At 39.4% G+C, this 27,359-nt stretch overlaps 1 protein-coding gene across 1 annotated transcript in view; it reads right to left on the bottom strand.

Moving 5' to 3' along the window:
* The window catches only part of Anapc1 (anaphase promoting complex subunit 1), a 74,660-nt gene that overhangs the window by 21,560 nt on the left and 25,741 nt on the right, over positions 1 to 27,359 (bottom strand). The window contains exons 20-34 of the mRNA XM_041670188.1: positions 26,588 to 26,679; positions 25,517 to 25,665; positions 21,633 to 21,711; positions 21,125 to 21,161; positions 20,967 to 21,037; positions 19,097 to 19,275; positions 16,483 to 16,697; positions 13,522 to 13,640; positions 10,820 to 11,091; positions 9,671 to 9,905; positions 5,988 to 6,079; positions 3,197 to 3,331; positions 2,947 to 3,029; positions 1,920 to 1,998; positions 1,203 to 1,277 (exon numbers count right to left, since the gene is read on the bottom strand). Of these exons, the coding sequence (XP_041526122.1) occupies positions 1,203 to 1,277; positions 1,920 to 1,998; positions 2,947 to 3,029; positions 3,197 to 3,331; positions 5,988 to 6,079; positions 9,671 to 9,905; positions 10,820 to 11,091; positions 13,522 to 13,640; positions 16,483 to 16,697; positions 19,097 to 19,275; positions 20,967 to 21,037; positions 21,125 to 21,161; positions 21,633 to 21,711; positions 25,517 to 25,665; positions 26,588 to 26,679 (1,912 nt within the window). The remainder of the gene's footprint in view (positions 1 to 1,202; positions 1,278 to 1,919; positions 1,999 to 2,946; positions 3,030 to 3,196; positions 3,332 to 5,987; positions 6,080 to 9,670; positions 9,906 to 10,819; positions 11,092 to 13,521; positions 13,641 to 16,482; positions 16,698 to 19,096; positions 19,276 to 20,966; positions 21,038 to 21,124; positions 21,162 to 21,632; positions 21,712 to 25,516; positions 25,666 to 26,587; positions 26,680 to 27,359) is intronic.

The following is a 27,359-nucleotide window of genomic DNA, read 5'->3' as shown; positions in this document are numbered from 1 at the left end:
GCAGGTGGAAACTTTTTTTTTTCTTTTCTCCTTTTCTCAATAAAATATATATATATATATATATATATATATATATATATATATATATATAAAGAGTGATCCAGTTTAATTTTAAACAATACAACTTTAAAGTCTCTGAGGACAAAAGGCTGAGAGGTTTGTGGTCAATATAAGACTTTTTTTTTTACTTCTTTTCATCTGGTATATGGCATGTATACGTGCAAGCTTGTAGGTGTGTGTGTGCATGGGCGCCTGCACCTGTATGTACATGGGCACAGACGCCTGAGGTTGAGGCCAGGCATCTCCCTTGACCCTTCTTCTGCCTTATCCATTGAAGAAGGATCTCTTAATCAAATCCAGAGTCACCAGTATGTCTAGTCTCAGCTGTTCCTTCTCCCACCAGGACTTACATGGGATCTGGGAACCCTAATATCACATCCAGCACATCCATTTCAGAAAGCACCACCACATGAGCAGAGTACTCAGAGTAAGATCGGTGGGAAGACTCCAGCACCACCCATCCATCACCCATGGTGATGCCAGTCTATGCCCTCTATCAGATAGCCTGGGGAGGTTCAGAGATAGCCTGGGGAGGTTCAGAGATAGCCTGGGGAGGTTCAGAGATAACCTGGAGAGGATCTGAGATAGCCTCAAGGTTCCAACAGATCTGGGAACTAAGGGCTAGCAAGAAGAATGGGGACATCTAGCAGGACCAGGACACCACAGCCTATGACCACCCCTGCAAAGTAGGACCAGTGTGAAGGAGCAAGAACTGGATGTTTTAACTCTGGACCAATGCAAGCACTTTAGCTGCTATGCTATCTCCTTGGCTCTCAGAATGCACTTTTAAAATGAATATTCCTCTGACTTCAAAAGATAAACCCACAGGTGAGCTGGAAAGACTACTCAACAGTTACAAGAATGCACTACTCCATCAGAGGACCTGAATTCAATTCACACAACCCACTATAAGCAGCTCACAATTGCAATGTAACTCCAGCTCCAGGATGCTCTGATACTTTTTCAAGCATCAGCACTTACATATGTATGTGCACACACTTAAAAATAATAAATAACAATTTTTTTTAAAAGAAGATACCATGATTGTCTTCATGAGAAAAATACTCTATAGTATGTTGGATATCTTGCAAGAAATCACCATTTATGTTATTAAAGTTACAGTATTTATCATTTGTACCTACCTGAGGAACATTGCTGTCAACCCACTTGGAATTTGGTAAAATATCATCCCACAAAATCAGGCACCGAGCAAGTGTCTTAAAAATGAATTACAGACAAAATTAATTAGGCAAAGTTGACCTATTTCCTAACAATTATAGCAGTAAATAAAGATTAGTTCCCAACTAATGATTACTTTAAAAAACATAGACTATCAGCTAAATATATAAAGATTTAGATCTTAAAGAAAATTAAAATTCAGTTCATCATCATCAAAGTTTCAATGGTGTGCTGTGAAAAAAAAAATCACAAAGGAAAGAGCCATAGCTCAGTTTATACATCAACGTAGAGGCTTCTGTGTAGTGGCTCAGACATTAAAGAAATGCAGTACAATTTCAGACGGTACTAAACGACACTCTCATTACAGCAGTAACAGTACTATTGCATCCTTAATAAAATGAATGATACTGCTCACGAGCTGCCTTTTAGTAGTTTTTTTTTTTTAACAATAATATAAGAAACATCATCCCAAGTATTATCTATCAGGTTGGTCACCTTTCCTAGCCTTCCTAAGCTCTTTTTGAGAAACTTCAAAAGAACATTGCCAATCAGAAAAACATGGCAAGTTAAAAGTAAAAGCCTTTCATGAAAAGGCATTTAGAACTGTAAGCTAAACTTGAGGATCACAAAAAAAAAGTCCCCTTCATGTCAAGAAAGATAAAAATGACAAAACACCACACCCTAAGCAAGAGAAATTCCGGCTTCACAAAGTCCAGCAAATACATGGTATCAGGAGCTCGCAGCCAGTCGGCAATGGATCTGTTGGCAGAGGACATCAATGAAGGTTACTGCTCAAGAAAGCCAGGTAATGAAAACTCAAAAGGCATCCAATCATTTTTCTCCTCCAGTAAAGGTCTAACTTTTTCATTAGTGCTTCACACATGCTGACATAATATTTATTTTTATATCTCACTATAACATGTCAGTTCCATGAGGATATTTTAGTTTTGTCTTGTTCAATGAAATAGCTCCAGTATCCAGAAGACACTGACATAGCATCTGTTACCACTTTGTTAATTCTGCATAGAACTTTCCTAATTGAAGGAATCTCAGAACATCTTTCAAATTAAAAGAATTACGGTGAGTTGGGGACATAACTCAGAACAGACTGAGAAAGCAGAAGCTTTGGTCATTAGAAACGCTTCTAAACAAAGCATAAACCATTTTTATAAATGACAACCAAATAGAGAATAATGCTCAGTATTTCTGGCTTCAACAGAACTCACAAGGATATGCCAAACTACAGAAAGGAACTGGGCAGCTCTTTGGGCTTCCACATCTACTCGAAAGTACCAGGAGGGGGAAAAAACCTTACATCTAGATTAAACAGATGGTCTTTTGATTTTTTAATCATTATTCTCGAAACAATACAGTATTAACAACCATTTATATGGTATGTATAAGTGTATCTCATATTGTAAGTAATCTATAGATGATTTTAAGTACTAAGATGAAGTACATAGGTTACACACAAATCCCATGCTTTTGTGGGTTCTAATGTCTTTAGGGGTCCTGGGACCAATAACCTAAACACAGTGAGACAAGAGTCCTGACAATCAGCATTACCAAAGAAAACATAATATAAAGTCTACTCAGCTCCTGTTATCTGAGAGAACAGACATCAGGCTGCTCTAGCACAGGGAAGATTATATGCTGAGGGCAAAAAGGATGCCACATGTCATGCAAGGGACAGGTGGGTGCTCATACCTGTTATTGGTTTTTAAGTAGATCATAGCCAAAGCCAGAGTAGCACCTGGACAAGTCACATCCACATTTATAGTATCGCCTTCCTGGTGAAAGAAGGTATTCATGTAATAGCTCTGAATTCACCAGGATGAGCATACATGCCATCAGCACATTACTAACCGTTGGTAGGAAAACACTACTTTGAATTGAAGCTAGCCTCTTAGCCCTCCCAGCTTGTAGCATTCTGATCTCTAACTCTGATTTGACTTACTTTGATTTGGTAACTTGGAGATTTATGTTTCTCCCTGTGCATTCCAATTTGAAAACGCCTATGACCTCCAACCATGTACTGATATAGCTGCTCAGGCACATTGAGATCAGACATACCAATCAAGTTGCTGCCGTGCTGGAAAAATCAAATAACTGAGATGAAGAGAAGTCTTACAGCAGTAAATCAGTAACACACACCCATAAACCAAGGGACACTTCAGAAGAGGGCATTTTAACTTTGATGTTTCTTCCAATTACAATAAACATTTTACACATTAACTAATATCAAGTATTAATTCTCAAAAATTGTTGTTTACATTCAGATCTACATTCTTTGGTTTCATAAAATATATAAAGTCAATGATATAACAACACTGAGAGTAAGGAGAAAGACCGAGTATATATTCAGAACCTGAACTGTGAACACATGAGTACTGTTACTGCACCTGTGATCTCTAAGGCAAGTACAATAACTTACTAAATGCTTACTCAGTAACATGCTCAATTTTGTTGTATTTAATATGAATTAACTCAATTCAGCAATCCTGTTTGTCCTAGTAGTTTTGTTTGTTAACTTGATACACCTGAGAGAAAAGTCTCAACTGAGGAATTATCTAGATGAGACTGGACTGCCTTGATTATTAATGGATGTAGGAAGCCTCAGCCCAAGGGGAAGGTACGATTCCTAGGCAAGTGGTCCTGGGTTGTAAAACAGAGCTAGCTAAGCATGAGCCTATAAGCAAGCCAGAAAGTGAGCAAACAATCAGACTCCTCCATGCTATCTGCTTTGGGTTCCCAACTTGAGTTCCTGCCCAGAATAGAAATGTAAGCAGAAATAAATCCGTCCTCCCCTAAGGCGTATTTGGTCAGTTTTTTATCACAGCAACAGAACAAAACAAGGACACTACTGGATAACTACTAGTGAGAATCCCATTTATAATGAGAAGGAGGTGCAACTGAACCCAGCCCAAGGTTACCTACCTACCTAGCTGATGTGGGATTCCCCTCTGTATGTTATAATTACTACTGATTAATAAAGAACTGCGTTGAGTCTACAGCAGAGCAGAACAGAAGTAGACGGGGAAAACTAAACTGAATGCTGGGAGAAAGAAGGTGGAGTAAAGGAGAAGCCATGTAGCCATGCTGGAGACAGACGCCAGAACTTTAGCCGGTTAAGATGTAAGAGTCAGCCAATAAGAAGCTAGAGCTAATGGGCCAACCAGTGATTTAAATAATATAGTTTCTGTGTGATTATTTTGGGTCTGAGCTGCTGGGGCGGCCGAACGACCAAGTGGCCTCCCTACAACACCTAGCTACTAAATGGCAGGGCTGAATGTCACACACAGCAGTTCTGCTCAACAGTCATGGGGTTGCTTAACCAACAGACAGTAATGTAGTCAAATAATCACATTCACCATGTCTGAACCAAATTTCCAGGCCCAATTCACAGCTTTTTACATAGTACCACCTGCCTCTTTAGCTCCCACGTCAGATGTGAGGAGAAAACACATGGGCAACAATGACAGGTTTTTAGAATACACATAAGAAGCAACATGTTCCACTACAACATTTTGAATATCATTTAGTTTGATTAGAACACGACATTGGTGGGTTTTCAAGGCAATCACATACAGAGTAAAAAACAGTAATTACATGGAATGTTTTTGGTAGTTTTGTAGACATCTCTTGGATAGAGTTAGAGATGAATTAACTTGACACTGCAAAGCAAGAGCTGCTATGGCAACTGTAATACACTGATTAACAGAGCAGCAAAAAACGATTAGGGCGATTATGACAGATTAAGGCTTCTAATCATAAATATTTTCACTATTTTTCTACTCGTGTATGTGTAGAGAGAAAAAGAGTAATCATTATATTTGTGTGAATAAGCATATGTGTCTGAGTGTGGTGCATTTGCATGTGTATGCAGGTACACATACAAACATGTATGGGTACTTGTGTATAAGAATGCACAGGGACCACAGGAGGATGCTGGGTATCCTGCTCTATCATTCTCAGTGTGTTCTGAAATCCAAACTCAAGTTTTCATGCTTATACCAAGCATTCTTATTCACTGAGCTATCTCTCCAGACCTATTTTCTTCCAGAGTGATTTACCATTCTTTATCTTATTAGCTCTTGAACATTTTTCAAGAAATTTCAGGGGTGGAAAGACGGTTCAGTGGTAAAGAGTACTAGCTACTCTTCCAGAGGACCTGGATTCAATACCAACCACAAACATTGTAGCTATCTGTAATTCTAGTTCTAGGGGGATCCAATGCCATTTTCTGGCCTCTTCAGGCACTGCCCATAAATGGTGAACAGACATATGTACAAGTAAAGCATTCATATACATAAAATAAAAATGAAAGAGAAATATCATAGTTTAACTATCACATATAAGTCAGGGACAAGAAATCTTTTTTTTAATATTTATTTATTATGTATACAATAGTCTGTCTGTATGTCTGCAGGCCAGAAGAGTGCACCAGACCTCATTACAGATGGTTGTGAGCCACCATGTGGTTGCCAGGAATTGAACTCAGGACCTTTGGAAGAGCAGGCAATGCTCTTAACCACTGAGCCATCTCTCTAGCCCAAGAAATCTTAAAGTCTCACTTCACTATAATTTTTCTCCACTGCAAACTTTGGGAAAATAATCCAGAAAGAAGCAAAGGTTGGGTTCTGGGTGACACGACAGGATAGCAGAGTGGCATTCAGGGCTAAGTGTTGAGGCTGTTCCTTTCAGTACACAGATGCACTGGGTAAAAGCAGGGAAGACAGACTACTCACCCCCAAGCAAACCATACCCAGGGCCAGGCCAGCAGCTAAAGAGTAGGACTCTCTGTCAGTGCAATATTCCATTTCCGGACCAGGGGGGCGCCCTATGGAAGGCAGAGAAGCACAGGTCAAGCCAGACTATTACAAATCCCAACTGTAAAAGTTCTAGAGACCAAATGCTTAAGATAAAGACATTGTCCAAAGGGCATCCAATTTAACAGCTGATCTAAAGTTCCCAAAGGTTCTTAAATTTACCTATCAAGGCTTCTATCAGCAATGATATTCAAATACTGTGAAAACTTGGTTTTTACCAGAAAGTTGCCAAGAAGTAAGAATTATAGTTTTGAAAGAGACAATTGCTTTGGGCAGGCAGAACCTGACAATCTTGAGTGCAATTTCCAGGACACGCATGGTGGGAGAGCAACTCCAGAAAACTGTCTGCTGACCTTCCACACTAGCTTACTCCAACAACACTTTAGAAAGCAGACAATTACACTTAAAAAACAAACAAACAAACAAAAAAACTGTTTTCACCAAAAAATAAATTAAAACCATTTTAATCTGATTTTTATGTTTTCAATTGCATTCATCAAATGTGATTTAAATTGTTTAAGTACTAATAATAAATAAAACATGCACTTACTTTATGCTTTTAAGTTAAAAACTATTTCTAGATTTTTATTTGATTTTATATAATATGTGTGTGTGTGCTTATGATAAAAATTCATACTTTTAAAAGTACTGCATTCTACTAACTCTATGCTTTAGGGCATCAGTTTTCAACAGGTGCATATCAGATATTTACATTACGATTCATAACAGTAGCAAAATTAGTTATGAAGTAGCAATGAAATAATTTTATGGTTGGGGTCACCAGAACATAAGGAACTGTAGTAAAGAGCCACAGCATCAAGAAGGTTGAAACCTGCCGCTTCAGAAAACAAAATGTGTTATGTATAAAGACCTCTCCCTTCAGAAAGAAGTTTATCCTTCTGGAATTATTCTCCGGGGTGGGGAGAGGATGACATTCAAAAGAGAAAAATTACTTATGTATGCTAGCAAAACAGATTAAAAACTGCTTCTGAACGTAGCTGAAAAGATGGCACATGCTAAATCCCAGCACTTGGGAGGTGGAGGAAACAGTTCTAAGCCAGCCTGGGCTGAGACCCTACCTTAAAAATAAAGGTGAGGAGGAGGGAGCTGGAGAGATGACTCAGTGGTTAAAAGAACCTGTGCTCTTCCAGAGGACTCAGGTTTGATTCCCAGCACCCACATGGCAACAGCTAACAACTGTCTGTAATTCCAGTTCCAAGATATCAAACACCCTATTCCCTATTCTGGCCTTCGTGGGCACTGCACATGGTACACACACACACATAGGCAAAACATCCACACATAAAACAAACTAAAAAATTGCTTAAAGCAAAAAAGAAAGTTCTAACAAATTAGGTATTTTAGAAAACTTCATAAGATATACAATATTAAATTAATTTTAAAAGATACTTATGACAATGAAGCATTTTCAAAGGCAGAATATAAATACCACGTGCATATGAATCACTGATGAAACTTGCATGCAGAATATGAAGGAGGTGGGCTGTGGCTGTGCAACAGTGGTTCCATCACTGGACAGACTGTGGTACAGCAGCATTTACTTATCCTCTAGCTTACTAGTTCTCAACCTACCTACTTCTGCGACCCTTTAATACAGTTCCTCATGTCGTGGTAACTACCAGCAATAACATTATTTTCATTGCTACTTCATAATTGTAATTTTGCTACTGTTATAAATGTATCTGTGTGGGTTAAAGAGATGTCTGGGCTGAAGCGATGGTTCAGAGGTTAAGAGCACTGACTGATTCTTCCAGAGGTCCTGAGTTCAATTCCCAGCAATTACATGGTGGCTCACAACCACCTGTAAATGAGATTCAGTGCATCTTCTGGCCTGCAGGGACATATGCAGGCAGAACACTGTATACATACTAAATAAATAAACCTTAAAAAAATGTATTTGTGTTTTCCAATGGTCTCAGACAACCTCTATGAAAGGCTGAGAACCACTATTCTAGATGAACAAGCTCTAAATAGCGGTGCTAGGGACCTTCTGGGTACTTTTTTCAGACCCATAATTTATGTGACTTTATATTTTGGTATAGGAATGTTTCAATTTTGTGAATCACTTCTATCACTATGGCAGATTAAAGTTGCAGCCACAATCTTCACTGCCCTGTGGTACAACCACCTCATGAAACGGCTTTTTGGTGGACCTGCCCAATGTGGCATGACTTTGGCTGGCACAACAGCAATGGACTAAAACTTTTGTTATCGAGTCTCCTACATACACATCACAAGAGAAAACATATCCTCTAGCCTGGCTCCTAGAAGAGGTGAAGCAGAACCAGAGTAACCAAACTACAGATCTTCGGCCTAAAGCAGAGCCAGCAGGCCAATTTAACTGTCGTTCATTATGTAGAAGTGTGGCCGCAACAGTTATGTGATGCTATCATGCTAAAGGATAATGCATCCTCACTAACACACTCTAGCTCAGAAACCTCAAGTTACTTTCCATGCTTTCCCTACTGGTAGCCAACACTGTTCTGAAAACATTAAATGCCAAATTCTAGAAATAAAAATGCCCAACTTCAGTTGGGCATTATAATCATCCTATTCTAAATCTCGGTGGAACCTCCATATATTAAAAAAAATCCTAAGACAGCTATCTGCAAAAAATAAATAAATAAATAAAAAATAAATAAAAAAAGCCAATCAATCAGGTTAAACTAAACCAAATTAAAATGCCCATGTTTTTATTAAATGCGGCACTCTCGGGTGGCAGAGAGCATGGCAGGGGAGACAGAAAACCAGGAAGCACACGCAAAACCCAGGACCACGTATTCATCCTCTGGGAACCCATTTAAATACCCTTTGGGAGGGGTCAGGACCTGGCATGCTGGGATTTGGAGTCCAGACCAACCCAACTCCCAGGCCAGGGGGCTGGGATGGATGCCAAGGACTGGGGTGATGCTCCCAACTTAACATCACATTCTAACATCATTTACCATTGTTAATTCATTAATTTATAAGTTAAACTTGCATATACAGTGGCCTCATTATCTATAGGTTCTGCACCCATGGACTCAACCAACCACACACCAAAAATACTTTTTAAGTTGTACCTGCACTGAACACAGAGGCTTCCATCGTTAGTCCCTAAACAATACAAGTGTAAAAACTGTACAGCATTTACATTAAGATGTAAATCCTTTACATTTCACCAGTGATTAAAAGGTAACTGAAAGGTAAGAGGTGAGCACAGGAAAGAGACAATCACTTGGTTATTTTTCAAGTGTTTTTATCCAACAGAAGAAAACAATGTGCTATTAGGAAGCAAAACAATCTAGTCTGAAGTGCAGGTCACTGCTAGACACTGCCTTGTGTGAGATGAACAACATACTCACATGTTCCCTCAAGCTCAGCAGTGAGTTTGCCAATGTAGGTTTACCACCCACACAGCAACAAAAGCCCTGGCTACATTACTTGTTCAGTTTTTTTTTTTTTTAAATAATTATCTGGTCATTCTGTGCTAATAAAAGCTACTCTTTGTTTTCCTTAATTTTCGTAATTTATCATTTTCTATGGGTATATGTTTGAGTGGAAATGTACACTGTAAAGATTAAGCAATATTGACTGCATACCTATTTCAGCCAACAGGACTTCAGCAGTGTGTCTGTGAGCTGTGCCCTGATAAACAAGGCCAATGCCAACCACTGCAGCCACTTGGACATTGTGAGGCACATCAAGCTCTGTGGATGTTGGGGGTAGGAGAGCAGGAACGTGAATGCTAAGAAGCCGGGTAATTGACATGTCCATGGTGCCAAGTTTTGCAGCAGAAACACCAAGCAGCAATCCAATGCTTGTCATTTCATGGCCCTACAAAAGCAAACAAAATAAAGCTCAGACACTACCACAACAAATATGGCTTTCTTAAAATAGTGTGTGTGAGATTAATTTTTCAGAAGCCAGAGATTAACTTTGGATGTTGTTTCTCGGAAGCTGTCCATCTTAGTTTTTGAAGCACAGTCTCTCATCGGCACCTAAGACTGACATTCAGGTAGGCTGGTTGCCAGCAAGACCCCGAGGTGCCCTTTTCTTCACCTCCCCAGCACCAGAACTGCAAAATGCTCCACCACAGCTGGCTTTGTTATTTGAGTGCTGAGAACCAAACTCAAGTCTTCATATTTGCATGGCAAGGACTTTACTAACTAAGCCATCTCCCCAGCCCCACAAAGAGTTTTAGATAAAACAACGCCTGCTGCTTTCAATAAGCACCTTTACATGGCAGGCACTGAGTATAGTGGCAAACTAAACACATGTGGTACAAGCTCTTATAGTGTTCTAATGGGGGAAACATGCTAAATTAAAACACAGGCACCCACAACTAAAATTGGTTTACAAATACAGAGTATAGGAGACTACTTAAAGGAGACTAATAATTTTGTATTAGGAGGAGCTAGAGAATTATTAGCTATCTCTAAAGAACCTGAACATATCAGCCAGAAAAGTGGCAGAAAGTGGGACACTCAAAGGAAAAACAATGGAAAAGCAGTGCAATGGCTGCAGAAGTGAGCAGGACCACACAGGCCCCAGATGCAGACAGCAATGGGGGATGAGTAAATGGTTCTGAGCAAGGGTCACACACTGATTTACACTTCAGGAAGACTGCTTCCTGCTAAGAGATGAACATACTTAGAGGTGCAGGAATGAAACAGGGCAAGTTAACAATTAGGAGGTAGGGCAGTAGGTATGTGTTGCACAATGCCAGACATAGGATGACAGGTTCTCACCTTAGTTAAGTAGTCATGGATATTGAGAGTAGCCAGCTTGGTAAGATGACCATTCAGACCAAGGGCCATGAGAAATCCGGCGTACTCATTGGCTAACTCCGCATGCTTTGGCTTGTTGTAAACAATCCAAGCTGAGTCTATCTGGGAGGCAGGGGCTATCTTCAGGCCAGCAGCCACACCATTATGGAAGCTGGCCCAGCTTGTCATATTGGGAGGCACATCAATGTTCCCACTATTAAGATCTACAGTTGTGTTTCGTGGAGGGGCTCGCCCTAAGTAGAGAAAGAAGTGAATTAAGAACATTTACAAAATTAACTCAGGTCTTTGAAATAAGGTTGCCTTTACTGCATTCAAAACCCCTACTGGGGGTTGGAGAGTTTGCTCTACTGTTAAGAGCACTTGTTTCTCTTGCAGAGGACCCAGGTTCAGTTCCCAGCACCCAAAACCCTCTGTAACTCTGTTCCCTGGAGATCCAATGCCTCTTCTGACTCCTTCTCACACATGGTACATATACACACACCCAGGTACATACATACACATAAAATACACACACACACACATAAACACACACACACATGCATACATACATCGGCTGGGCATGATAATATGTAATTACCATGGTCATATAATCCCAGGACCCCAGAGCAAAGGCAGGTGGAACTCTGTGAATTGGAACCCAACCTGGTCGACATACATTCCAGGTCAGTCAGTGTTCGGGGTTACATAACTCTGTCTCCAAAACCAACCAACAAACCGTACGGTTTAAAATATTTCAGAGTCCATTTTGCTAACACACAATAAAATAACTGATTATCTGGTCAGGGTTCTCACTGTTCTGCAGTATTTGCAACTGCAGGGAGGCACAATGAAACTATTGGAGATCCACATCACAGTTTAACTGCATGAATAATGAATTCCAACAGATGACTGAGGACACTGGTATTCATTTCAAACATTCACTTCTATACTGTTGTCTAGATATTAAAACAAAGTAAATTTAAAGAGACAAGGACCTTCAGAAATCTGTCCTAACTGATTCATATGTCTATGCCTCAGCACATAGATATCTGTAAATATATGACACATGTTAGATATTAAAAATGCCAAATGTGGAGCAGGAGAGATGGTTGCACTGTCAGGACCACTTCCTGTTCTTTAAGAAGACCTAGAGTTTGGTTCCCAGCATCCACATCAGGTGACACACCCACCTGTAACTACAACTACAGGGGATCTACCACTGTTCTTTCACCTCCACAGGCACCAACACATGCATACACACATACACACATATACAACATTTCATTTAAAATGCTAATCCTGACATTTAAGAGGCCAAGGAAGGAGGATAGAAATTTTGAGGTTAGCCTGAGCTACTCAGCAAGACAATGTGTCAAAACAGAAAGTCTCTGTTTATAGAGAAGTACCTAGTGAATTAGAAAGGAACATTCTCTACTGTGATGGTCCACAAGAGATATAAATTAAATGTTTGTGATGTTATAAGTTCAGTCTGGATTTTTCTAATTCCTTTGAGTTTTGATACATATTGTGTACACAGACCTGACCATAGCTATATTATAAATGGTTTATGTTAGCTCAATTCATCAATGGACATTTTGAGATTGATGTGATGTTTGTCCACTGTGCCAAGATGGCAACATGATAGACATTCAAAATAAATACTGATTATTGTACAAAGCTACCAAAATCCTTAGAGCTTTGAAAACACCATTTTAAAGGTGTCTAAAACATCACTGAAAACAAATTCTGAGTAGATGAACAGTGGCTGATTTGTATCCTCTAGCCACACAGAAGAATGAGTGTCTCAAGACAACCTAAAGATTGTACAAATTAGACTTAAAGATTATTTAAAATTCAAGTTTCACATTTAAAAACAAAATAAAATGAACAGGATCTTACTGTGTAACCCGGCAAGTCTGGAACTCTACCTCCTAAGTGCTGGGATTAAAGGTATGAACCACTACACCCAGTCCTAAATTGTTTTGTTTTTATCAACAATAACTCTCTGAACTTTTTATTTTTTAAAATAATCACAATAAAACACAAAATTAGTAATAGGCGATATTTCATCTACTTTTTGGCTTCCAGCTGGTGGCACTATTCCAGAAGATGGTGGTATTTGGCGAGGTGTGGGAAGTATTGAAGGAAATGAGCCACTGAAAGCTGGTTTGAGGTTTATAGCCCCTACTGTGTGTTTCCTAATTGTTCGAATTTGCGGAAGCTCCAGTCCATAGCTGTTCCTGTCCTCATGTTTTCCTTGAAATCATGGACTATATTCCTATAAACCATGACCCAAAGTGACTCTTCCCCTAAATAGCTTGACATAGTATTTTGTCATAGCCAAGAGAAAAGTAAATAATACAATTTGCTATATGAGCATCAATAACCACTATAGTGCTATTAATGCTTAAAATCAATGAGAGCATAGAAGCACTGCTTTGGTTTTAACAAAAATAATACAAAAGAACCCCACTCGTCAGCAGGCAGTGGTGGCGCATGCCTTTAAACCCAGCACTCAGGAAACAGGCAGGCGGATCTCTGTGAGTTTGAGACCAACTTGGTCTACAAGTGCTAATTCCAGGACAGGCTCCAAAGCCAGAGAAACCCTGTCTCAAAAAAAAAAAAAAAGCCTCCACCCATGTATGACCTTGGTCCTTTGTTGATGAGTCCAGAATTTAGCATACCTGTCAAATTTAATTTAGGAATAGGCAATGGCTCTGTTGGAACAGGATGATATGAAAACAAGGTAAACATTCCTCGCCCTACTGGAAGGGCCATAGTTCGCTGACACAACTGGAGCAGTCTGTAATAAACACAAACCACACACACTGTTAAGAGAGTTCACAGTTGGGCTCTAACAGGAGGGACTAAGATACACAATCAGGTCCTCATCAAGCACCTCCGCTCCAGACATGGGAGGATCAGCAATTCCTCTCACAACTCTTACATCTTCAGGATGCTGAAGCAGACACACATTGCCTTATTTGCTTTGAATGAGACCCAATCTCCTGAGGTAGAAAATACAACTAACTACATTCTACTCTGACTGATGCTAACCTGGTGTAAAGAAAGTACATTATTTGGGTGGTTCCTCTTAGTGTTACTTTCAGCTGAGCTGCATCAGCACACACAGATCTCCTCATTCTTTATACCAACACTGCCTCAAAAACACCACTTCCTCTGTGTGTTGTACACAAAGAGAGGAAGTAAACCATCACCAGATCTACACACCAGGTATGCTCAGTTAAAATGGCTTCTGTTGCTCACACTGGAAAATTAACACCCCATGCTAGTTTCTGTATTGAATTTACTCTATATAGGCCCCTGGGACAAAAACTAACAGAAAATTTGGAAGTAGGCATTCCTACTTAAGAAAAGTTTTTAAACATTGCATTTGAGATTAAAGAAAGGCCCTTCAGAGGCTAACGCAGGGCTGACATTCTGCAGACAAAAATATTCACTAGGTGGTTTCCCCCTAATTACATAAATGCACTGCTTCTCTAGCTCATTGCAGCGGATTCTAACATTCCAATGTCCTAACATTCCTTGGAACAGTAACAGTACAATAACTAGGGATGCAGGAAATTGAAATCCATGAAGCTGGATCCCACACAATGTTTTAGTAAAAGCTTTATACATAATCCAATTCCACTTGAAAAAGTCATAAAATAAAGCAATAGCACCAATGCTGTAGCCCCTGGATGCATAACGCCACTAACAGGATGCTTAACAATCCCATCAAGCACCAAGAAAAGGCCTCCAATTAGACTAGCATCGACTGACCAAAAGATATATTCTGATTTCAGATATAATAAAAACAAGTGGTTTTCAACCTGTGGTCATAACCCCTTTCACAGGGCTCACCTACAACCTGCTGCATATCAAATATTTACATTACAATTCATAATAGTAGCAAAACTAGTTATGAAGTAGCAACAAAAATAACTATGGTTGGGAGTCACTACAAGATGAAGAACTGTATTAAAGGATTACAGCACTAGGAAAGTTGAAAACCACTATACTAAAAGACTAAAGAGAAAAAAAGAATCAACACACTGTTAGTAATGGCTGACTACAGCAGCTTTTCTATGCACTATGAAATATTTTAAGTGTTATGTAAAAGAACTGACCTGATGCCAACAAGTGATGAGGCACTCATGTCTATTACAGCTGAGGCAACTCAAAAAATAACAGGTTAAGTATCCAAGTTCATGCAGGAATGGTGTTAAGCCTTACTACAAGATCCCCATTCCTAACTATGTGCTCTATCCTCAATTTCAAGTCCTAACATGAGTCCATGTGGTGAGGAAATAGAGAGAAATTGGGATTTTTGGGAGACTGTAGTGAAGCATGAGTGATGACTGTCCTTGAAACCGTGTAAGAAAGAGAAGCTAGGCTGGTTCACACACCTGTAATTCCAGCTCCTCAAATCAGGAGCCCCAACACAAGCTCTGCCTGTGCTAGAGTGAAATCAAGGCCAGATAAGCAACTAAGAAAGTTTGATGCCAGGGGAGGACGGGAATAAAGGAAAGCGGAAGGAGAGCTGAGTCCGTCACCTAAAACTCCTGTCCCCACAGATGGAGCCAGTACAGCACCTGCCTCACACCTCCTGAAACTATGCTTCTAAGTTATGTCAAAGAGTTCTTCACAGCAACAAAAAAGTAACCAATACAACTGGTGTGAGTTTAAACCACACTAAAAATTAGCAAACAAGTACCTCAAAATCTCCTCCTGTATTACAACACAGGTCTAGTGTATGCTTCGCTGACAAATTCTCTGATTGTCTTAGATTGGCCTTTTCTGAAGTATGCTGTTATATTTCATGAGAATGAGGCTATAATTATAATCCTCAAAAACCAAAAATATTTTTAAAACATATATGGCTTACTGAAGTTGGATGTAAAATTAAAATAAATAAAAGGTAGATTTTTTAACTTCAAGTAAGTTGCTTTGCTTTAGCTTTTAAGTATCTTAAATGCAAAAAGAAATAACAACAACAAAAATTCGGTAAGTATTATAATTTCATTTCTATGGCTGTGATAAACGACCTTGACCAAAGGCAATCTTTGATAGGAAAGAGTTTATTTGGCTTAAAACCCCAGGTTACAGTTCATTATAGAAAAGGAAGTCACAGTGCAGAATCTGATCCATTTCATAGCCACAAGCAAGAGCAGAAGAGAGAATACACCCATGCTGCTCAGTGGTCTGCCTCTTGCTCAGGTAGCTCTCTTCATTCCTAGACAGTCCAGGGCTCAGCCGATGAAACTGTGCTGCCCAGTCAAGGTTGGTCCTCCTAGCAAGACAGTCTCCCACAGACCAACCTGATCTAAGTAATTTCTCAAATTAAATTCTCTTCCCAGGTAATTCTAGATTATAGCAAGTTAACATTTAAAACTAACCAAGCTGGTAAGATGGCTTAGTGAGAAAAAGCACTTGCCACTGAGCCAAATGGTCTAAGCTGGATTCTCCTGAAGCCTAGTAGAAAGAACCAACCAACTCCTCTGACCTCCACACACTCACTGCAGTGCATACACACCACACAAATACAAATAAATGTTTAAAAAAGAAAAGTTAAAATATTAAAGGAAAACAAACAAACAAACTAGTTTCAAGCGTAACACTGGACAGGAGATGAACCATTTTACCTGTTTTCTTTCTCTTCAATGAACTCATGGTCACTGAGTTCCGGGTACTGCACCACATTGACACGGACAGGCTGGGCACTCTGAAGCAGTCTTCGCACATCCTGCACCCGTAGATCTTCACTCCATATTAATGACATAACCTCATGATTTAGGTCATTCATGCCATCGTCTTCCTCCTCAGCCTCGGTTCCTGAAGACACATCTGATGAGAGCACCTGCATAACAGACTTTACTGTAGTGATTTGAAAGAAAGTTGTGTGTCTAGACTGAGAGGGCAAACGGGTTAATGGAACACAACTCTAAACTAGAGGTAAGCAAAACTGGCAGGCTTCCTGAAGTCACTCAACACTGTCATACAAGCTCAGCTCTTCCGCACTGGGAGAGCAGTCTGTCACCCAAGCTGGTCACACCCTCCTGATCCCATTATCACCCTGAGCCTACCTAAGTATGTAGTTCCTACAAATCTTCAGAGTACTGCACTGGAGTCATTCTTCATTAAACTGAAGAAATGAGTTTATATTTAGAGTTATAATCAGGGAGTTGAATCTACTAAAACAATCCATTTGCTAATTTTTTTTTCTTTAGGGAAGCCAGTTACTCCAAACAGAAGATGAGGAACTCACTATTAGTGCAGGACTGATGCCCACTTCAACATTAACGGAAGCAGAGGAATAAAACCTGGAAGGACACACCAGCAAAGGCTGACGGAAGCAGCAAAAGGCTTGGATTGTGACTGGTTTTCACTTTCCATTTCTACACCTTTTAGAAAGGGAACCTACCTGCGAACCTCACCTGTGCTCTCAGGCAGGGCTTCCCAGCCCCGTGCTTCAGTCTGACCACAACACAATCTTCTACAGTATTCTACTCTCAAGCAAAGTTCTACACTCCAGTGAAAGATTAGGTCCTAATTAAAATGCTCGAGTTTTCTTATTAGTGTGGAGGAAACAAAGCTAGCTTGGGAAAAATATATAACCAGATAAAAACTCACTTTGGTTCCTATGGAATAACTACCAAAAACAAACTATAACCATGCTCTACACAGCACTTCCTCCAAAAGCCCACACACATGACAGTGCTTCCCTAAGATAGGATCTATGCCTAGTGCCATGCTTGCACATCAGAATTGCCTAAGGAGGAATTGCCTAAGGACACATTTCTCAGAATGTCTGTCATCATTAGACAATATAACTGTATTTTAATGGATAGCTTAGCTAGAGAACATAAACCCAAACAGCGGAATCAAGTTGAAGTTTAGCCTCAAATAACTGAAGAAACAAAATTTAGATAAACTTGCCTAGGCTGCTGTTTAAATAATTTATAGATTAATATTTATAGTGTTTATGAGCTGAATAGCTCCCAGCAGCAAAAGAAATGTAAATGCCAAAGATCTTTGTGTGCATCTGTGTGTTGTGTTTTGGGGACAGGGACTCACTATGTATTTCAGGCTACTTTTGAACTCATGGTGACTCTCCTGGCTCAGTCTTCCAAGTTCTGATTACAAGCAATGTACTCCCACACCTGGATTTTCTTGGTCAAGAAAATAAGAATGGATTTTTATATATATATATATATATATATATATATATATATATATATATTTTTTTTTTTTTTTTTTTTTTTTTTTTTTTGGTTTTTCGAGACAGGGTTTCTCTGTGGTTTTGGAGCCTGTCCTGGAACTAGCTCTTGTAGACCAGGCTGGTCTCGAACTCACAGAGATCCGCCTGCCTCTGCCTCCCGAGTGCTGGGATTAAAGGCGTGCGCCACCACCGCCTGGCAAGAATGTATTTATATTTAAAACAGGACAAATACAAAGTTAACTAAAGTTGCGATTTATACATAAATTTGAGATTAGACTCCTGTGGGAACTGATTCTAGCTTAAGTCCGAGGCAGGCAACTGTTGGGTTAGGAGAGCCACAGTTACAGCACACCTACACTGATGTGCTGGCTCATAGGCTAGCAGAACAAGCCTGGTTCCCACGGTGTGCTCAGAGATGTCACACAGATCTCTGTGAGCCTTATGCCTGTCTGCCTGGTCTACAGAGAGATCCTATCTCAAAAACAAACAAAAAATGTTGCTCATTTCTGGGCTTCTTAGAACCCACTCTGAAACGGGTGTAAAGAAGGAGAGTCTTTAAGGCACCTAAATAACTAACCCTAGTGGAGAACATATTCTTCCTCATCAGGCTTCAATCTTCCTGTTACTCAGAGATTGTGCAAATATATTTATACCTATTTAAAAGGCTAAATCCAAGAATCCAATCTCTTAAAAAATATGAATGAGAACACAATTATTATTGCAGTCAGCCAAATTGAGGGTACAGAGGCTCCCGGTTTTCCTGTGTAGTTAACTGCTGCTTCCACAGGTACAAGTAGCTGAACAGGCATGGCCAGTGGCTTGCTGACTCTGTACCTGTCCTGACTCTGGGCAGAGTAAAGTACAGGCAACACAGGGCAGTCACTAAGTCCACAGCTCCCGTGTTCAATTTTAAATCTGACTTACAAAAGGCAAACTGTGAGCACAGTTACCATAATGTAAAGGTTCAAAGGGAAAAGAAGGCAGTTCCACTCTGACGTTATCTGAGGCTAAACTGAATTTGCTGTGTTGATACTCACAGATTTGCCTCTGGGTAAGTTTCCTTCACAAGCCTGCTTAGAAAGATCCTGCCGTCCAATCAAGAGGCAGACAGCTTCCGACCAGTCTGAATCAGGCTGCTCCCGACAGTGATAGATTGCATCCCTGATGGGAAGAGCAATCCCAAAGGGAAGAGTCTCCAAATCTCTTAAAGTGAAACCTTGGAGGAAAACAAAGGAAGAGACGCTTTTCAGTTAGATCCGCCACTTTCCTAATCATCCTCAAACTAGTGGGTCAACAAACACTGAAGTCCACCATCACTAAGAGCGGACGAGGACAGGAAACAGCAGTAATTCTCACCATAACTAACAGTGCTTTAAACTGGTACCATTACCCTAGGAGTTGGCAAGAAAAGATATCTCCACTCCTCTGGTCACAAAGAACACTGCGCACATGTGCACCAAGATATAAGAATAAAAATATCAAGTAGGAACTTTGTTTCATTATGGTGACTAGAAAGGGGAGGAAGGCAAGTCCCACTGTCTGTCTTCAATAAATGACTTAAAACTATATGAATCAGCTCAGGTGAACGTGGCACTTGTATGTACATAGACAAAACACTCAAATATACATTCCTAAGAAAAATATAAAGATGACTAATGAAGAAAAGCAAGGCAAAGGTCATATATAGGTAGGTGAATGGCAGCAGCCAGGTAAGTACTAGCTGCACTTGCACTGGTCACATTCTGTTTTAAAGGCAGGCGACCAAAAACCAAATTTACTTTATTATTACCCTCTATATTTACATTTCACACACTCTTTTGTATGAATATATTCATACAATATTCAATATATTTTTATTTAAAATACTTGTAATGCTCAGACCATTCAAATTTCTATTCTATTTCTTTTCTAGAAACATTCTAAACTTCACAATATTATCCATTATTCATGATATAAAAGTTGATCAATTACTGAAGCAAAAATATTTCCTTATATAGGAATAACTTTTACTAAATTTTATATAATGGACAGAATTCATCTAATATTTTTCATTTACTCATCCTATATGTACACTGTAAGACAACTATTGTTATATTCTAACAAGTCACACAGAAAGAACTGAAAACCTTCATGAGAACATACTCTGGGTAAAATAACAAACACCTGGACATCACTGAAGTACTATTTAAGATACTAAATTTGGAGAGGTCTCAATTTTTGTCATATACTCATTTCAGTAACTTTTTCCCCCAGCAAGGAACAGAATCCTAGTTAGCCTGGAATTCACTCTGTAGGCAAGGCTGGCCTCAAGCTCAGCTCCTGATTGCTGTGATTAAGGCATGTGCCACCACTTCTGGCATGGGTAACTTTGCTTTTTGTCGTTGTTGTTGTTTTTCCCAGTTTTTTTTTTTAAAAAAAACAAATAATTTTACTACATTTTTAAACCTAGGAGCAAAGGTTTAAAAGGTTTGGAGCAAGAAACAAAGAATTTTCCTCCCTTCTTGTTAGCTAAGCGTTCACTCATCACAGTGCATTTGAGAGCACTCTCTGAAGCGCTTACACGATTGACCTTAAATGATGCCAAAGTGCCCATTTCTGATATCTAAATGTAAGTCTCAGAATGGCTTCATATTTAGATGTACATTAACTAAAGTTTTTCATCTGAGACCAATTTACAAAGCTAGAGTTATTGCCTCAACCGATCCACAGGGAATGAAAATAAAGATTTCTAATGCCTCAAGATATAAAAGGCTGATGTCCCATCTACTCTTCTACAGGAAGTTGTGGATGCTCATCTTCAGCCTTTACAGACAACCAGAGCCTCGCCTCTCTCCTCATGCTTCCCCAGTCCAGGGAGAGCAGGGAAGTCATGACAACACAGTCCCAAGATGACAAAGCAGCTCTTACCTACATCGGTCATCCAGATAACCAATCTTTCTGCTAGACTGGAAACTGAAGCAGAATGCCGGAAAGTAAACCTACCGAGAATAAAATAAAACATTAAACACAAACATCTAACATTGCTACCAATTTTAAATATGAAAGCACAATCTCAAACAAATTACCTGTTTTCTTCCTGTTCTGCTTGTGACTTTTGGGGGGCTGAAAGGCAACAGATGGACACTTTATTTTGATAGACATTCTGGCAAATAACATACAGAAGATATCTATAGATAAAAATTCATTAACCAAAAACTCCTTCAAAATAAAAAAAATCAAGTAGTACTGTGGCAAGCTGCAACAGACAGCTGTTTCCTTTAGACTAGCATAGTCCTATATAGCCACACTGAGAATAGCAGCCAGGTGTGTCAGGTTTTAAGTAACCTGGAATCTGAAATTCAGTTGTGGTTGTAGACTGAACAGTATTATAAAGAATAAGATGGGTCTCTAAGACAAACACTAATGAACATTTTAACATTCTACTTGGGATACCCAAACATTGTAACAACTTACTTAAGGTTACTTTAGATAAATACTGCAAGGCTTCATCAGAAACACAACTTTACAACTTACTTAAAGTTACTTTGGATAAATACTGCGAGGCTTCATCAGAAACACAACTTTACAACTTACTTAAAGTTACTTTGGATAAATACTGCGAGGCTTCATCAGAAACACAACTCTCATCACCAAGGATATAGAGTGCAATGCTCTGAAGAGGAAAAAAAGGAATCTGTTACTTGTTTTTGTTGTTGCTTTACTTTTAATTCAGTTGTTTTGGTTATTTTTATGAAACAGGCTGTCATGTAGCCCAGAGTGACATCAAATGCCCCAAAGATCTGAGGCTGGCCTTGAACTACTGAGCCTCCTGCCTTTGATTCCCTAGTGCTGGGATTACAAGAAATGTGACCCCACACCCAGATGAACCTGTTCTTATTAACTGAAGTGAAGGAAGAAAGAAAGCACAAAAGAAAGACTCATACATTTAGGGGTCCAACACTACAAGGCTGGACAACATTATATAACCACGTGACTACTATCACTCTCAATACAGAAAAGCTGTATTGTGCCTCACACACCCCCTTGTGTTCTGTCAGCAACCCTTCTCCACAAACGTTAGAAATAACTCGCCTGCTCTCCTGCCCCCAGCCCATCTGTCCTACAAGATGTATATGGGATGGCACAGCAGAGTCTTTCCAGTTCTACTGTACAACATAGCACAGGCATGAGATTTATCTTCTTTATGCCACAACCCCTAGTTTGTTCCTCTCCACTGCTGAGTAGTATCTATTACAGAGATGTCAACTTAGTACATCTACTCGGGAATTGAAGAACATGGGCTGAAGAGATGGCTCAGTGATTAAGATCGCTGGTTGCTCCTCCAGGGGACCCAGGTTTAATTCCCAGCACCTACATCATGCCTCTCAAATATCTGTCCTATCTGTAAATCCAGTTCCTGGGCTTCTAGCCTCCATGGGCACTGCAATGCACATGGTACACAGTAAGTATACTTGCAAGCAAAACACCCACACAAGCTAAATAAAATTAATGACTTCAAAAAAGCCTTTTTAAATTAAGGGACACACAGGTTATTCCCAGCATGCATAGGTTATAAGAAAACTGATTCATGCCTTTACATGCAGGTCTTTGTGTAGCCAATATATTTCATACCAGAGAATATAAACTTGCTTTGAGTTATGGTAAATATATGTTAAAATTTTTTAAATTTTGGAGCATTCTTTTATTACCATTAGCAAAGTCAAAGTTTCATCTGCTCAATACTCAACCATGGTTTTAGTTATCCTTACAGATACCTAGTCATATCCTAACAGTACCTAACAGTAGTAGCTATTCAAAAATCTCATTTAGCCTACAGTTTGTTTAGAAACAAATTAACTCAAAAACAATACCCCCCCCCAAAAAAAATGAAAACCAATTCAAATGAATTAAGATCACACACAAAAAAATTATTTCTGTACAGTGTATGTTGGTGTATGTATGCATGCATATTCCTGTTGAGTGTTCGTATGTGAGTATGGACATGTGCATGGCACAGGACACATATAAACGCCAGAGGACAAACTCATATGCTGGCTGTTGTCATCCACCTTGTTTGTGGCAGGGGTCTTTTAGTGATGGGTCCTCTAGAAGAGCAGCCAAAAGATCTTAATCACTGGGCCATGTCTTCAGCCTCCCAAGCAGGGGCTATTAGTCACTGTTGTGTAAATCAGGGCCTGCAAGCTTCTGAGGAATCCTGCCATCTCTGCCTCCCATTTCCCTGGAGGCCCTCTGAGATTACAGATGTATATCATGGCATCAAACATTACATCAATTCTGAGGATCCAAACTAGCCATACTTCACCCACTGAGGCAACAATACCCTTATTTATAAGTATCTCCATAAATAACTCAAAACCCCAAAGACCTATAGCAGTATTCCAATAAGAGGTAAATAAATTTGGGAAATTCACAGAACAGAAGTTACCAGGGCTAAAAGGGAAGAGGAATAGGAAATTACTGTTGAATGGTGCATGGTCCATGACTGCATTACAGACAACTAAACGCCTAGGAGGCAAGCCTTTTGGGCATACTTGTAATTGTCAAGATTAAGGTTAGCCTCTGAGAATGCCTGAGGAATACCTTGATTATGTTAACTGAAGTAATTTCCGGTGGAACCATTTCCTAGGCAGAGGATCCCAGACCATATAAAATGAGAGCACAAACTAAGGACTTAGGCATGAATTCACTGGCTTCTGCTCTTGACTGTGGATATGATGTGACTGACTAGCTGCTGCAATTTCCTGCCATGTTGACCTCTGCTCAGTGATGGACTAAAGCTGGACTTGTGAAAATAAGCCCTTCCTCCCCTAAGTTGCTTTTCTCAGGTGTTTAATCACAGCAACAGGAAACTAAACTAAGATGGGGTAATGAAAAAATTTTGGAGAAAAGATGGTGGTGATGATTACATATGTGAATTAAGGGGAAAAAAAAACACAGAACTGCCTACCTAGAGCCATGGAAGACTGAGAAAGCCCTGTTCAACACGAAGAAGAACAGAACAGAAAAGGGTAAGAAGAAAGAATGTTTACAGATTTCTAACTTTGATAAGAGGGGATAAAAGCAGTAGGAATCTCTTGTATTTCTGGAAAGATCCCTAACAGGCCTATACATATACTGCCTCAGCATCAAGAAACAGAAGCATATATGCCAAGGAACTCAACTTTACTAATGCCCTCTGGTTCCATACACAAGTTTGAGGTTTGTATTAACTATTCAAGATAAACAACATTCTAAAAATATATTTCTTTGAAAAATATTTCAACAGGACTTTCAATAACCATAGGTCAACTGACTATTAAATAGGCAAAGGTTATAAAACTGTTAAGACAACTTCTAAAGAGAATAATAATGGAAAGAAGAGTACCACAAACCAATTTTAAGGTTTACTATGAAACTACCATAAATAAGACAAAGTGGAGAACACATAGCTCAATGAACCAGGTTTCCCCAAAGTTCAAACCTGGAAAAGAAGTGGTCAAACAGACTTGACAAAAGCACAAATGCAAAAAAGGGATGGTCGTATCAACAACCAGTGTTCAAAGAGCTAGCCAGCCAAAGAGGAAAATATTCTCAAGGCATGGTTAGTCAGGGGTGTAGTGTTGTCCTAGGACCATAGCAGTTGGGATGCTGAGGCAAGATCACCAGTTCAAGACCACCTTGAACTGGTCGACATGGTAAGATGCTACGAGAAAAAAACAAGAGAGAAAGGCTTTCTTGGCAGAACAACAACACAAAGTCAAAGGAAGAGACAGCAGCAGCAAACCATATTTTGACAAAAACTACTCAGCAGAAACCTCTAAACAAAATCATAGTCACTAGGAAATGCAATTAAAAAGCACAGTAAGACATACTACAGAGCAACCAGATTGACAAAAACCAAGAAGGAAAGACAAGTATCAAATAACTGACAAGAATTCTAGGCAACCTCTCTTAACACTGCTGGAGGCAATATGGAACAAACAGATACTCGGGAAAGCAGTTGGCGATTTCTGTAAAGACAGGTATATACTTAGCATATAGCCATCAGTCCCAATCCTCTGTTCTCACCCTATGGAAATGAAAACTTATGTTGACATTAAAGTCTGTGTGTGACCTTTAGAGTATCTCTATTTATAATTGCTAAAACCTGGAACCAACCCAGCTATCACATAAGCCAACTACAGGGGCAGCAATGCAGTGGACTGTCAGCAACAGAAGCCAGGATCTGGTAGCACGAATGACAACTTGGATAAATCTCAAAAGAGTAATTTTGGAGAGAGGTGCTACAAACGTTCAGTATTCTAATTAAAATGGTAATCATGAAATTATTCATCTGCTGAAATTTATAGAACAGTATGAGGGGAGAGAAACACTGTAATTTTACTTTATATGTGTACATGTGCATGCTGTTTGTTCTATATATGACAATTTAAAGAAAAATAAAACTAAGTAAGATAGTCAATACTCCAGATACATACCAAGACCACGAGCCTGCTCCTTTCGCAGACCCCGGGGAGGTAAGGATAGGGTGGCATTCCTTCGCCCTTCAGACAAGAACTCACCCACTGATAAATACTTGGCGGCTCAGACGTAAAAAACGAGGGATGATGCAGAAATCCCGATTGACCTTTAGAATACATAAATGTTTAGAAAGGCACACAAATATATAAGACAAAAACAAGGTCACAGTACTTGTCCTTTCAAATTATAAGAATTATATTTTCAATTATTATCCAAAATGAATATTTTTGTCACAGTAGATAGCTAATTATTTATAAATTTAAATTATTTCTATTTTACTCCATTATAAATAGAAATTCAGCAATATCATTTACAAACCATATACCAAGAGTTGGACAGATGGCTCAGTAAAAGGCACCTGCCACCAAGCCTGATAACCTGAGTTCAATCCCTGGGTCCTACATGGTGGAAGGAGAGAACTGACTCCAAAAAGTTGTTCTCTAAATTCCACATATATGTAATGGCACATGCACACCCATATTCATCATGTATGCACCGCCACACACACAAAATACATATAAAAGTACATTTTAAAAAATAGTTTTTAAAGAATCTAACTTTTTTTTTTTTTTGCCTAGTTCTATAAAGGTGAGAAAACAAAGGGACATGAAAGACTAAGCTCTGCTCTTTGAGTCCCTTCAGGTCAAGCCTAGACTAGAGCAGTGGAGATAAGTGGGATAAGTGGTAACTACTAGCCTTGTATGGCTACTGGGTATCTTAAATGTGGCTAGTGCACTGAGGAACTAAACTTTTACAGTAATTAAAGTTAAGTAAATCTATAGCCATGGCCTCTACTGAACAGCACAGGTCAAGGATATAGCGTTTATGACACCAGAGGCTGTTTAAGCTTTGGAATAGGTAGTGTTTTAACTACACACTAAATAACTTATGGCTTACTTCAACTCAGTGGTCAAATGCTACCAATTTAAAACCACCTGGCTAAAAAGACATCTATCCTCTGCTCTTCTCCGAGACACAACAAACACCTATGCACTACTCAGAAGACCTGCAGGGGTGTCAACACTCACCTTGATCAATCGTACACACTTGCCCAGTAGTTCTGACTAGAGTTGGGTAATCTCTGTAGTAGTGATCCATGTAAGCCTCTAATTTTAAGTCCCTATAACAGTAAGAGCATACACAAAGGTGTTACAGCAGCCCCCAGTCAGTTAACTTTTCAACTTAAAAAGCATGTTCATGAGAAAGCTTTCAGATCTGGAGTATTTTCATGTGTATCTGGTGTCACATGCAAGCGTCTGTCTAGACAAACTTCATTAAGGTCAAACTAGAGAAATAGCATGATCTTGCTCCTTCCTGTTGTTTACTAGCTGTGTGATCTGCGGCAAGTAATCTCTATAGGATCTGCAGCAAGTAATCTCTACAGACCACAGTATTTTCTTCCAGAAAACAGAGACATATCTAAGTCACTCTGAGGCTTCTTAATTTTTTGTGCTGTTTTGCTCCCCCACACCAGATAGAACAGTTTCTCTCAGACACAGTATTTCCAGCAGTCTTCCAAGCACTAGGATTACAGGCATATGCCACTACTCCTGGCTACTACAAGTTTTGAAGAATAAATAACATATGTATGGAAAATATAGGACATGGTAGCACACATCTGGAAATCCTAAAATTTGAAAAAATGAGGCAGGAACATCTAAAGTTTTAGGTCAGCCATAGCTATAGGGGCAGGTGCTCTGTATCTTCCGAAAGCCATTAATTAAATACAAAATGGCATTTGTGATGACAATGACCCGTCATGAGGGGATGAATCAGCAAATAAGCATGCCAAGTTTCAAA

This window comes from Microtus oregoni, unplaced genomic scaffold, assembly GCF_018167655.1.
Source record: "Microtus oregoni isolate MIOR12 unplaced genomic scaffold, Mior012 000020F_ref0000438, whole genome shotgun sequence".
Lineage (NCBI taxonomy): Eukaryota > Metazoa > Chordata > Mammalia > Rodentia > Cricetidae > Microtus > Microtus oregoni.
This window is presented reverse-complemented; position numbering and strand designations above follow the sequence as displayed.